Source organism: Anolis carolinensis, chromosome 4 (assembly GCF_035594765.1).
Source record: "Anolis carolinensis isolate JA03-04 chromosome 4, rAnoCar3.1.pri, whole genome shotgun sequence".
NCBI classification, from domain to species: Eukaryota; Metazoa; Chordata; class Lepidosauria; order Squamata; family Dactyloidae; genus Anolis; species Anolis carolinensis.
Window position 1 is genome coordinate 10476845 of NC_085844.1, and position 12713 is coordinate 10489557.

The following is a 12713-nucleotide window of genomic DNA, read 5'->3' on the forward strand; positions in this document are numbered from 1 at the left end:
GTGGTGATGGGCACATTGGGTGCTGTGCCAAAAGATCTCAGCTGGCATTTGGAAACAATACACATTGACAAAATTACTATCTGCCAACTGCAAAAGGCCACCCGACTGGGATCTGCACGCATCATCCGAAAATACATCACATAGTCCTAAACACTTGGGAAGTGTTCGACTTGTGATTTTGTGATATGAAATCCAGCATATCTATCTTGTTTGCTGTGTTATACAATGTTGTTGTGTCAATAATAATAATAATAACATAATAAATCAGTATGATGGTTTTAATATTAAATATTAAAATATTAAGAATATTTTGTTGGGTTAATATTTAAGGTTTCATTTATCTATGTCCAGCAAATTATGTCCTATCTAGGCATGTTCAATGTCCTCAAACATGTCAGGACTGACAGTTTTTTCAGCTAGACAAGTTAACAATCTGGGAGCTTCCCATATATTTTCCCATAATTCTTATAATGCATGGACACTTGGCTTTGCTGTCTTGGGTTGTAATGCAAAATATCTGGAATGTTTTTGATTAGATTCTAGTATGATGATGGAGATTGAATTAAAAGAAGGGATAGGGCACATTCAGACAGCCCATAGGTAAAAAGCCCAGGTAAAAAGCCACAGGTAAAAAGCCCAGGTAAAAGGCTCCCACGTTTTTACCTGGGCTATCCAAACAATGCCTCAGGTAAACGCGAATTAATTCGAGACAAAGCAGGAAAACCCTGTTTTGGGCCAAATTAATTTGACATGTAGAAAGACCCAGGTCTTTCAGTTGACCTTGGTCTTTTCAGCTGTGGTCACTGTGTGGATTGGGCGTGGGGATCATGGTGTATGATTTCTTGGCCCAATCTACACAGTTGTTTTGGGATTTCTAGGCTCCTGGACAAGACAAGACCTAAGACAGCCCTTCCACAAAAACCTTAAAGGCCTGAAAAACTAAAGATTAATTACCTGCTCACCATTATTTTGCTGCCGGCCCACTCCTGGCATGTAAAAATAGCATGGCAGGAGAAGGCGGGGCAGGAGCAATTTTTCTCCAGGCACCCTCTTCTCCTGGCACATCATTTCTACATGCCAGGAGAGGGTTGGCAGCAGAGTAATGTTCACTAGGTAAGTAATTTTTAGTTTTTCAGGCTTTTCTGGGGGGTTTTCCTGCTGTCTGGCCAGACATCTGGACACTCTCCCCCAGAAAAGTGCATGTTTTCCACCAGTGTGGGGACAGAAGTCTGGCCTGACATGAGTTTTTAAAATCTGTATTAGACCTGACTTTTCCCCTGTGTGGAACTAGCCATAAAAGAGAGAAGCAGTGGACGCTAAATTTATATAAAGTAACTTAAAACTATTTAACATTCATTGCAACTGCTGATGAAGATTGAGGAACATGGAAATTACCTGCCTATCTCTCTTGACCACAAAGTGGGATCTTGGTCTGGGGGTGTTTTAAAGGCAATGATGATGAACTGAATGCTAATGTGAAAAACCTGAATCTGAGAGATATCCCTAAGGAGATATATGATAGAATGTTTTTAATGTGCTGGAAGCAATGTGAAATGTAATTGATAAATTATCCTTTTCTCTTACTTCAGGGTGAAAGAGGCTTGCCAGGTTTTGAAGGTCTGAGAGGCCAAAAGGTTAGTATTGTCATAAAATGAAAAGCTGGTTCGTTTTATTTAATTAAGAAATCTCTAGATAAAAGACAAACAGAATACTATAGATAACTTTTGAACATCATAAAATAGGGTCCTGTATTTAATGGGGATCTAATGTGACTTGGAAGGGAATGTGAGGAGGAAGACACATTTATCTTCATTGAGTTTGTGTCTACCTGGTTCTGCTTCTCTTCTCCAGTTTGAAAACAATAATCCTTGGGTGTTTCAATGCATGTGTGCTTTCATTGTACTCACTCTATACTTCAATGCAGTTAAATATACATGAAATATTTTTGGAATGTGTAATATGTCCTCTTGCAAATGCCTTCACACATAAATAGGAGGAGCCACAAACCTGGAAGAACATCCCCATCCTGCCAGACCTATGTCAAGCTCTAATTTCTGCCCAACATCTGTTTCTGGAGGATTAAGTGAGCCACAAAAAGAGCAATGAAAGTTTTAAGGACTTTATCACACCAACCTGCTATTCCATTGCAGAATTAGTGTAGGTGGTGTGTACATACTGCACTGAGAACCTTCAACATCACAGGACTTTTCATTAGCACAATTGTGCCATATCACCATTCAACTGTGCCCACTCCTTGTTACAGAGTTATTTATAAGTTTTAATTGTTAAGAGCTAGAAACAGGAGAAAATCAACAGTGGACAAAATCCAACAGTGGGATGGACATGGTCTCATGTGACTGGAACTATTACCAAAGGCAATTCTGGTTTGCCTACCCTTTGCATTAAATTTTTTAACTAATGTTGAGCAACTACAACAGATCCAGAGACCACGTTTATGTCCTGAAACCTTCCAGCAACTGTGTGGACTAATGAAAAATAAAACAGCAAAAATGGATGAAAGTTTAATGGTTCTCAAAAATGTGTATTTTATGTGGAATATAACATAAATATGTTGCAAGCTGTGGACTGCCACAAGCAGTAAACCACTCTCTTTTCTGTCTAGTAAAAGATTGGCCTGAGAATTTTGAATCTCAAGGACCACAAAACATCTAGGGTCACACTTTATCCATCCTTGCCTTAAAATAAAGAAGTCTAAACAAAATTCTTTCTGAGATCTTTCTTTTCCTCACCAACAAAAAAGGGGGAGTAAAAGAAATCTTCACATAGTTATCTCTGAATACTTTCTACGGTTTTATATGGCAGTCACGTCCATATATTCCTAGGTCCCAGACCAACAATAAAAAAAGAGTCTTGGATGCAAAATGATAGCTGGGTAACTCTTTTTTCCATTTATATTGGTAGGAAGCCCCCACAAACAGAAAAAGGAAAATGAATGAAATGATGGATATTTGCCACACTGTTCTTCATGTTGCAGGAGAAAAAGAGGATTGTTCTCAAGAGCAATTCTCACCTTTCAGAAAAGTATTCTGTCCCATAATATTGCTTTTCTGCATAGAAAAAGTGTGCCTAAAAGCACAGCCAGAAAACCTCTTAGATTTACCTTGGTGTTGACTCACCATTAAAATTGTGAATAATTGTGTATACTCTAATTGGAACTAATCAACAGCATTTTGGGGTTTTTGTTGTTGTTGTTTTGTCCAGGGTTTTCTACACAAAATACTCTAGTTGGAATGCTGTCGGTGTGGTGCACAAGTATAAATTCCCCTATGGAAACCATTTGACATTGTTGTCCAATACATTGCAATCCTATGTAGGTCAAGGTCACAGAATTGGTGTTATGGAGGCAGTGCTGTTGTTCATGCAGTTATACGTTTTTTTTTAATTCATTCCTTTGTTCATTTCATTTTAGATATGGAGCTTTGGTTTTGCCATTCAGAAAAAGGGTTGCATAACACCAGTAACACATAATTCTGCATGCAAAGATACATGGAATCTGATGTAGGATATCACCCTCTGAAGGAAACCAATTTTCTGTACAAGACCTTTATCTTTGCATAGCAAAATCTCACCGAAAACCTAACAAAATATGAAGAATATTTGCTATTGCTCATTTTTTCTTCTTCTAGATAGTTCCTAAGTATCAGAAAACTTATCTTATTGGATAATAGTGAATATTCATTCCCTCCCTATTAAAATAATTTCTCCATTTGTTTGGTAAGATATCCTCTCTTTCCATTTATTTGGCCTTTAATATGATAAAAGGCCCACTTGCACATAGCTGTACCTGAATATGTACTTCACCAACTTGGATTGTAAGTATGAGATATGATGTAATTTCACAAAACAGGCCCACTTAGATAGCCATGTTCTTTGGTCGCTCAAAATGGTATAGAACAATGCCCTTGTCTCATTTGTTCCCATTTTTATTTTGAGCAACAAACTGACCCTATAAATAGAAGCTTCCCATTTTAATCAGTGACAGTTTAACTGATGAGGTTCCTTTTGTGGAATGACATGAGAAATTACTGCAAGAAGGAAACTAGAGCTTACAAAAATGGGAAGAATATATTTTTATTGTCCACCATCCCCACAGAGTATGGATTCATGTCTCCAGTTGAAGTAACAGCTCGAAATAAGAGACCAGACAATAAAATATGGAACAAAGGGCTGTTTATTGACCTACTTAAACCTCAGTCGAGAGCAGTAAAATTAACCTGGAGGGAGCAACAAGGAAATAGGAGCTATCAGTTGGAAGAACTCTTCTCCTACATTTTGATCCAGCCCACCCTTGTAACACCCATTGAGATGGTCATCACCTTCAAGCACCTATTGCATACTTTGGATTAACTCTATTGTTTCCACTGGATCCAAACCATTAAGGTAGTCATGAGCCCATTGCCCATTGCCACTCCACATTCCTTTCTGATCATACCCCTCTCAAAGGTGGATCAATAAACAGACTGACACTTTAAATGTTCCAATGACAGTTTATTAAATTTCCCTTCACCACAAACAGACAACCAGCGATGATGTTGTACGGAGCTCTGAGCCAATCAGGATGTGGATCCTAGCTGGACAGTTTCAGGGGTGGGTTGCTTGAATAGCTGTTAAATTAAATAAAAATGCTCTGTATTTGCAGTTGCAGTATAGTCGCACTTTGGAGTGCTTTCTCTGCTGACATCCTCCTTGGACATTGAGAATAAAAACCTCTGCTTTTGCCTTCAATCCATCTGTGTCTGATTCATCCTTCCTGAACCTGTAGTTTTAGCAGAACTCAAATCACTCAACATCAGGAAATGAATACAAAACAGATCCATGCCAACTAGTTCCAACTATTGCATTACATGAACCAACTTGTCCCACCACCCGATTTCTGTTGAAATATAACAATGATCTGCATAAGAAGAGAGTTCAGAGCGCCTCACAATGGCAGGAGGAAAATAGCAAACAGGTTTTAGCTAGTTAAAGTAACCTGAAACCTTTTTCTCTTAACTAATCCTGTTCATCTGTGTGACATAGACAGATGTTCCCATGGTCTTTACCCACATTCTTTTTATTCAACTTCTGAGCCTCCTTCCTTCTTAACGTCCTTACTGTGTAGGCAAACTAGAATAGGTCACAATTATTTTTCACATTTATAATGGAATTCTCATAATACCTTTAGTTCTCTGACTATCGCATTTTGCTCCTTAAATACCTGTCTCATATTCACACAAGGTACCAAATCTACTCACTCTGCTATCAATATCAACTCATACTGCATCTTCAAGGGCAGGCACAGACATACACTGTATGTGGAATGGCTTCCATGCCATCTGGAGCCTTGGATGTAGAACTTAACTAATTAATGTAAGCTATCTGCTCACTTTGATACTTTTGGTCAACATCTCCTGTATTTCTACAAGCTAAGCATGGGTAAAAAAAAAAACCCACTGGTATCTCCTATACACGAGACTGCAGAGTTTCCCCCTTCCTTTCTCTTTTTGTTCTCTTAATCCCTGTACTAGATAAAAAAGAGTGCAACCTTTTTTTTGTGATTTCAATAACCATGTCTATAGATCAGTTAATCTTGCAATCCAAAGCTAACATCCCTTTACTTTTGTCAAGGGAGAAGTAGGATCAATTGGACTTCCTGGTCCAAAGGGAGAAAAAGGAGAACCGGTAAGGCTTTTGCTTCTCATTATACAGGGTGTTTAAAAAAGAACTCCCCAGTTTTAATGTATTTTAACTTAAAACTATGGAGTTCTTTTTCAAACATCCTGTAATATAAGCATGTGTTCAAGATGATAGAAATTTAGGCTTAAAGAAATAATCACATTGTAACCTGGTTTGATTTCTGATTTTATGCGTGAAGCAGATAATTTATTCTTTTTTCATCTTAGTGTCATAATCAGACACAAGAGAGAGTATTGGTGATTTCGCCCCCAGAGAGCATTTTTACACTGTTTGGCTTGCCTTTGTTGTGAATGCAAGTTATTGCTAGCTAGCCAAGGGCAGAGTATGAACTCTTTTCCATTGTTCTTATATGGTTCAATGTTGAAAAATAGGTGTTTGGTCTATTGTCTACTGATTCTTGAATTGTGTTGAGATGATTTGTTTTAGGAAGTGCAACTTAATTAGATCAGTGCTTATAGAAGAATGGAGAAACCAAACCATATAGATGGGCTTCATAGAGTCCACTGCGTAAAGGGGGACTTGTCCAACTAATTTTTCATGTTTAAGAGCCTTGAAATGGGAAAGAGATCAGCCCAGGCAGCTCCATAATTTGTGGCTTAAGCCTTGGTTGTGGCATAGTTGAATAGTAAAAGTATCCCTTAATATGAGTTGATGGGAACAGTTACAAACTGCTTTTTGTGGTCTTAAGACAGTTATAGTGTATATCCCTTATTTCAGAGCCCAAAAACTTGTTTCTTATAGTGCTGGCAGATATCCCTTATTATAGGAAGATTCCAAAAATTGACTGTATTTTGAGGGTGTTGGGCTTTTACAAGGACAAAAAGGCAGGCATCTAGTAATTTGTAGACATGTTAATTTTACAGAGACATATGCAGCTAAGTTAACTAAAATAAATAATTTCATTTACCATTTAGGTAGAACACAGGCCTTTTAACAGATCCTTGTCAACTGTGCATGCCATGAATATTGATTGCCCTTACTATTATTTTAAAAGCAAGACAATATTACTACCCAGAAATATTTAGACTTGAGCAGTGTGACTTACAAACAGAGAATCTCTCAGATACCCCCCAAAGTTGCAAAATTCAATGACAGTCAGTTTTGATACTGGTAGCTAGTGGACTGACTGCATTTGCTCTTGAATCTGACAACTTTGATTATTTTTTGTATTTGAAGTCACCTACTTTGGGGAGCTGTAAGCATACCCTAGGTCCTCTTAGGTGGTCCACTTTCTTTTCCATCACTGCATCTATGTTTGAAATAGGAAAGGTAAAGGTTTTCCCTTGACATTAAGTTTAGTCATGTCCAACTCTGGGGGTTGGTGCTCATCTCCATTTCTAAGCTGAAGGGCCAGCATTGTCTGCAGACACCTCCAAAGTCAAGTGTCTGGCATGAGTGCATGGAGTGCCGTTACCTTCTCGCCAGAGCGGTACCTATTGATCTCCTCACATTTGCATGTTTTCGAACTGTTTGGTTGGCAGAAGTTGGGGCTAACAGCGGGAGTTCACCCCGCTCCCCGGATTCAAACCGCTGACCTTTTGGTTTAACCCACCGTGTCACTGGCAGTTTGAAATACATTCTAATTATTAAAATGATATTTGCCCTTAGAATAAATTCAGATATCTGTTGACAGGAATAACTCACCCTTACTTTCTCATTATATGGCTGTTGCTAACTTTGGATGCATTTTTTTTCTAGGGTGGTGGTGGAGGAGGATTTGGCCGAGCAGAAAAAGGAGAAAAGGTATATTTAAGATGAAAAGTTGGATAAATTGTCAAACTGTATATCAAGGTTTCTGTCAGATGTATTCCAGGTATTTTTTTTCAAGCTACTTTAAATTCTATCCTGACTTTACTCCAAGAAGCATGACTAAGATTAGACTAATGACTAAGACTAAAATGTCAGTCTGATCCTGTGTAAATGCACCTGTGATAAATAATCCCATTGGTTGCAATTTAGTTTCTTCCTAGTTAAGAGTGTAAAGGCTCTTATCCTCAGGCTTAAGTTATACAATACTTTGTGAAGAGATGAGTAGCAGAAATACTGGATACATGTGCTTTTGGACTGATGTGATGACTGGCTTTCCAAGACGGAGGTATAAGTATACAGGAGTAATGACTTTGAACGTCACCACCAATCATGCATACAGTAAGACCCAATGTCTATGGGAGATACATTCTCAGCCACGTCATGGTAATGTGAAACCATAGATATGACCAAACACCATTGAATTACCTCACTTCTGGCCCCAGTATGTTGCTTTGGAGCAGGGGTCCCCAAACTAAGGCCCGGAGGCCGGATGCGGCCCTCCAAGGGCATTTACCTGGCCCCTGCTCTCAGTTTTAGACCCGCACTTCCCATTGAAATCCTGATAGGTTTACTGTATGTTGGTTAAAATTGTTTTTATTTTTAAATATTGTATTGTTCTTTCATTTACTAATATTGTGCTATGCCATTAATATAATATATCGTGTATACATATAATATTGATACTAATATTATAATGTCATACAATATAATACTAATAATAATGCAACATAATAATATTAATTATACATTATATATTAAATGTAATAATACTAATAATATTACAGTAATAGTGGTATAATACAATATAGTAATACAGTAGAGTCGCACTTATCCAAGCTAAATGGGCCAGCAGAAGCTTGGATAAGTGAATATCTTGGATAATAAGGAGGGATTAAGGAAAAGCCTATTAAACATCAAATTAGGTTATGATTTTACAAATTAAGCACCAAAACATGATATTTTACAACAAATTTGACAGAAAAAGCAGTTCAATACGCAGTGATGTTATGTTGTAATTACTGTATTTACGAATTTAGCACCAAAATATCACGATATATTGAAAACATTGACTACAAAAATGGCTTGGATATTCCAGAAACTTGGATAAGCGAGGCTTGGATAAGTGAGACTGCACTGTATATAATGCTAATATTGTGCTATACCATTAATATAATATATTGTATGTACATACAACTTGTAAGCTGCTCTTGAATCTCCTTTGAGGCGAGAGAGGGCAGGGTATAAAAGTAGTAAATAAATAAATAAATAAATAAATAAATAAATGTTGTTTGAGGGGGGGGGGGAGGTTTGCACCAGAAATAAGACATGTGCATAGGAATTTGTTCGGGTTTTTTTTCCCCAAATGATAATTCGGCCCCTCAACCGTCTCAGAGACTATGAACCGGCCCTCTACTTTAAAAGTTTGAGGACCCCTGCTTTGGAGGATCAAGAGATTTTTAGGGAGGTATGTTTTTTAGGAATTTGATAGGTTCTCCAAAGCAACTCTCTGGTAACTTCCACAGAATTACCTGAATGACTTATGTACTAAATCCTTAGAGAGACACCCCCCCCCCATAAGTTAAACCACAAACATGGCTTCTGTAGTTAAGGGGATTGTAATGTATAAGCAAAATCTGACTCCTTTACCATGTACAAATGAGATCTGAATTGTAGAAGACAATGTCAAAAAAGGATTATTCAGTACCATATGGGAAAGTACATAGATCAATTTAACTCTTTCCAGCCTATACTACTTCGGCTTGCAATCATCCATAGCTCCATTCTATAGTGTTTCCACATTATTATTTTTAAAGCAGTATGGCATTCAATACAATTTTTAAGTTAATTTTGTCCCAAACTAGACATTTCCATAAGAATTAAAGCACAGTATTTAGGTTGCTCAAAAGCCAACTCTGTTTGATTCATTAGTGTAGGAAGTATGGATTTGTATTGGGATTTGTATTGCAGTTGATGAAGATTCAGTCCCTTAGGCATCCCTAACTAGGAACCAGTGCCATCTGATGCAAATAATGCCTACTGCTGCCAACTAGCTTGCACCAAAGACACAGATCCCAATCAGTACCACACTGTCGTTTGAAAGCTTGAAAGTATTGTGTATGTATTTTTAGAATAACTTCCAACTCTAATTCTGAATAGAATAGACTTATTCATTCAATGGTTCTTGATTTACCATTCAATAATTGATTTAGTGGCTGGAACTAGCGATTGTGGTTTGGGCCACAGTTTTTCAAGACACAAGGTAATTAATCAGCGGCAGCTAAAAAAGCCAATGGGATTTTGGCCTGCATAAATAGGAGTCTAGTGCCTAGATCCAGGGAAGTCATGCTCCCCCTCTATTCTGCCTTGGTCAGACCACACCTGGAATACTGCGTCCAATTCTGGGCACCACAATTTAGAGGGAGATGTTGGCAAGCTGGAATGTGTCCAGAACAGGGTGACTAAAATGATCAAGGGTCTGGAGAACAAGCCCTATGAGGAGCGGCTTAAAGAGCTGGGCATGTTTAGCCTGTAGAAGAGAAGGCTGAGAGGAAACATGATAGTCATGTATAAATATGTGAGGGGAAGTCATAGGGAGGAGGGAGCAAGCTTGTTTTCTGCTGCCCTGGAGACTAGGATGCGGAACAATGGCTTCAAATTAAAGGAAAGGAGATTCCACCTGAACATTAGGAAGAACTTCCTAACTGTGAGAGCTGTTCTGCAGTGAAACTCTCTGCTTTAGAGTGTTGCGGAGGCTCCTCCTTTGGAGGCTTTTAAGCAGAGGCTGGATGGCCATCTGTCGGGGGTGCTTTGAATGAGATTTTCCTGCTTCTTGGCAGAATGGGGTTGGACTAGATATCCCACGAGATCTCTTTCAGCTCTATAATTCTATGATTCTACTTCAAAACCTGGCAAATAAAAAGTTGAAGCACTGTCTGGGACCAGATGCTGAATGCAAACAAAATTCCCTTCATTGGTAGTAAAGAGGGCAAAGCCATTGAGTGATCTGATTTTCGTGCAGCATGTCATATCTGTTTGGCCTATTTGTCAATAGTAGGCTCCTAGGACCGTCTTCCAGTTGCAGCCTTGGCACTTCTAGCCCCTCAGCAGTTTCAGAAGATGTGCACCTGCCGGCTGTGTTTTGTCAGTGTCGGTCTGAAAAGCTTGGCATCGGTACAGGCAGGTCTGTGCCAAGTGCTCCTACTGTTTTTCATTTCCTTGGCAAAGAACTGAGTGGCAGCTTTTCAAACTGCAAAGAGGTTTTGGATCTGTGGAGCATTCAGCTGTAGCTGTAACATTGCCTTGTTCTCACCCTTTCTCTGGATGAATTGCCATATAATGCTGTGCTTTGACTTGTTCTTTTGCACTGACATCAGGTGTGGGCATTTGTTTTCTTTTGAAAGTGTCATTCTTCTGTGTTCGAGGAAAAAATAGAGAATTTTGCTTATTGTAATAAAAACTCTTGTTTCTTTCCTGAAATCTGTCAGATGTTTCTCCTCTGAACCAGCCAACTTGTTCCTAATGTTATTTGGGTTTTTTTGGTGGGGAGGAATAAAAAATATTTTTTGATGCCCATTGACTCCGAAGGCAGGTGATTAGTAATGCATCACATTGGATTTGGTGTCCTGGGGGCTACAATGTGTGTGTGTGTGTGTGTATGTACTTTTGTGTATGCATGTAAATTTAGTAAACTTTTATGTTTCAGCCATAGCAAAGTTTAGCAAAGACACAAAGCAGTGCCAGCTACTAAAGCTCAACAAAAATTAAAATATCAGAAATCAGGAAACAAAAAGTCTAATAAAACATCGAAAATCTAATTTGCACTCTGCAGCACGTGCTTCATAAAAACAAGTCTGACATTTCAATGCTGCCACAGCAAATTAGCTTCATTATCTCTTCATTACGGTTGGCAAGTAAATTGTCACCTAACTTTTTTTCAGATTAGATCAGGATGCTCAAGAATTGAAACAAAAATAATTTGGAGGGAAATGACTGAAATTACTTCTATTTTCTTTCCTTCTTGTACTTTTTTTTGTAAAAAATATATATGGTAAAACCTGGCAGCTTTGCTATAGTAGAATACAAGAAATGGAGTAGGAGATGATGGATTCTGCCATTTCTCCCTGTGATAAATTATCTGTGAAGAATTCTAGTTGTAGTGTCATTCCCAGAAGCACCTCGTATCACAGGAAAGAGGAATAATGGTGGTAGAGAACCCAGCCAGAACACAGTTAAAGATGCTATCGTGTCGTCTTACCACTAGTCTAAACATTTTTTTAAAATGTAAATTAATTTTTATTTAAATACATTAAGAACTTACATTGAAACAGAACACAAAACAATGAACATTTTACAAACACATAACCCCACTACCGAGGCCTGAACAAGTATAATTTCCTTTACCATAAAATTTATAAGTCCACCATTAAACAAATGTCATATCCAAAATTCCTGACCAACAAGGTTGTATTGTTGTTCTTTTCCACTTTCTAGAACATATTTAATAAAAGCGGACCAGTATAAATCAAAATCAGATCTATTAATTTCCCCCCGGAACACCCTCATTTCCAACTAGTCTAAACATGATTGCTTATTGAAAGGCCATCTTGTATCTAGACCCCATTGAGTGAAATGTGTACATTACAAAAATGAATTTGGTAAAACATGGAGATGGGCCTTGGGTATTTTAAAAAGAAGACAAAAATAGATTTTGAAATAGCCAAACAGGATTAATTAGTGTAAGAATACAGATTTTTGTTAGATACTAGTTCCATTTGGCGTGGTGTCAGAAGTCATGGGTGGTGGTTCATGGGTGGGAATGGGGAGGTGGCGGGACAGGGGAAATACTTGTATTTTGATTTGTTGTCTAAGGCTTTAATGGCCGGGATCACAGGGTTGTTGTATGTTTTCTGGGCTGTATGGCCATGTTCTAGAAGTATTCTCTCTTGAACGTTTCGCCCACATCTATGGCAGGCATCCTACAACAACCCTGTATTTTGATTGTTGAATCATAAAGATTGTATGTTACTGGTGTTGTTTTCTCTTATATATCACAATAACTAGTATACAAAAAAGGCAATCAAAGACTTATGCTCCATGTCCTATTACAGATAGACTCATGCCTATCTCCATAGCTTTCCCTGATGATTAGCATGCCATTCTTTAGATGAGAACTGAATGTCCCATTCAGCCTTATTTAATGTTGGATT

The 12713-nt window shown here is 38.1% G+C and overlaps 1 protein-coding gene across 1 annotated transcript in view; it reads left to right on the top strand.

The window, feature by feature from the left end:
• Nucleotides 1-12713, top strand: part of col22a1 (collagen type XXII alpha 1 chain) — a 188433-nt gene that overhangs the window by 79523 nt on the left and 96197 nt on the right. Inside the window, exons 10-12 of the mRNA XM_062979993.1 lie at nucleotides 1590-1634; nucleotides 5629-5682; nucleotides 7396-7440. Coding sequence (XP_062836063.1) covers nucleotides 1590-1634; nucleotides 5629-5682; nucleotides 7396-7440 — 144 coding nt within the window. The remainder of the gene's footprint in view (nucleotides 1-1589; nucleotides 1635-5628; nucleotides 5683-7395; nucleotides 7441-12713) is intronic.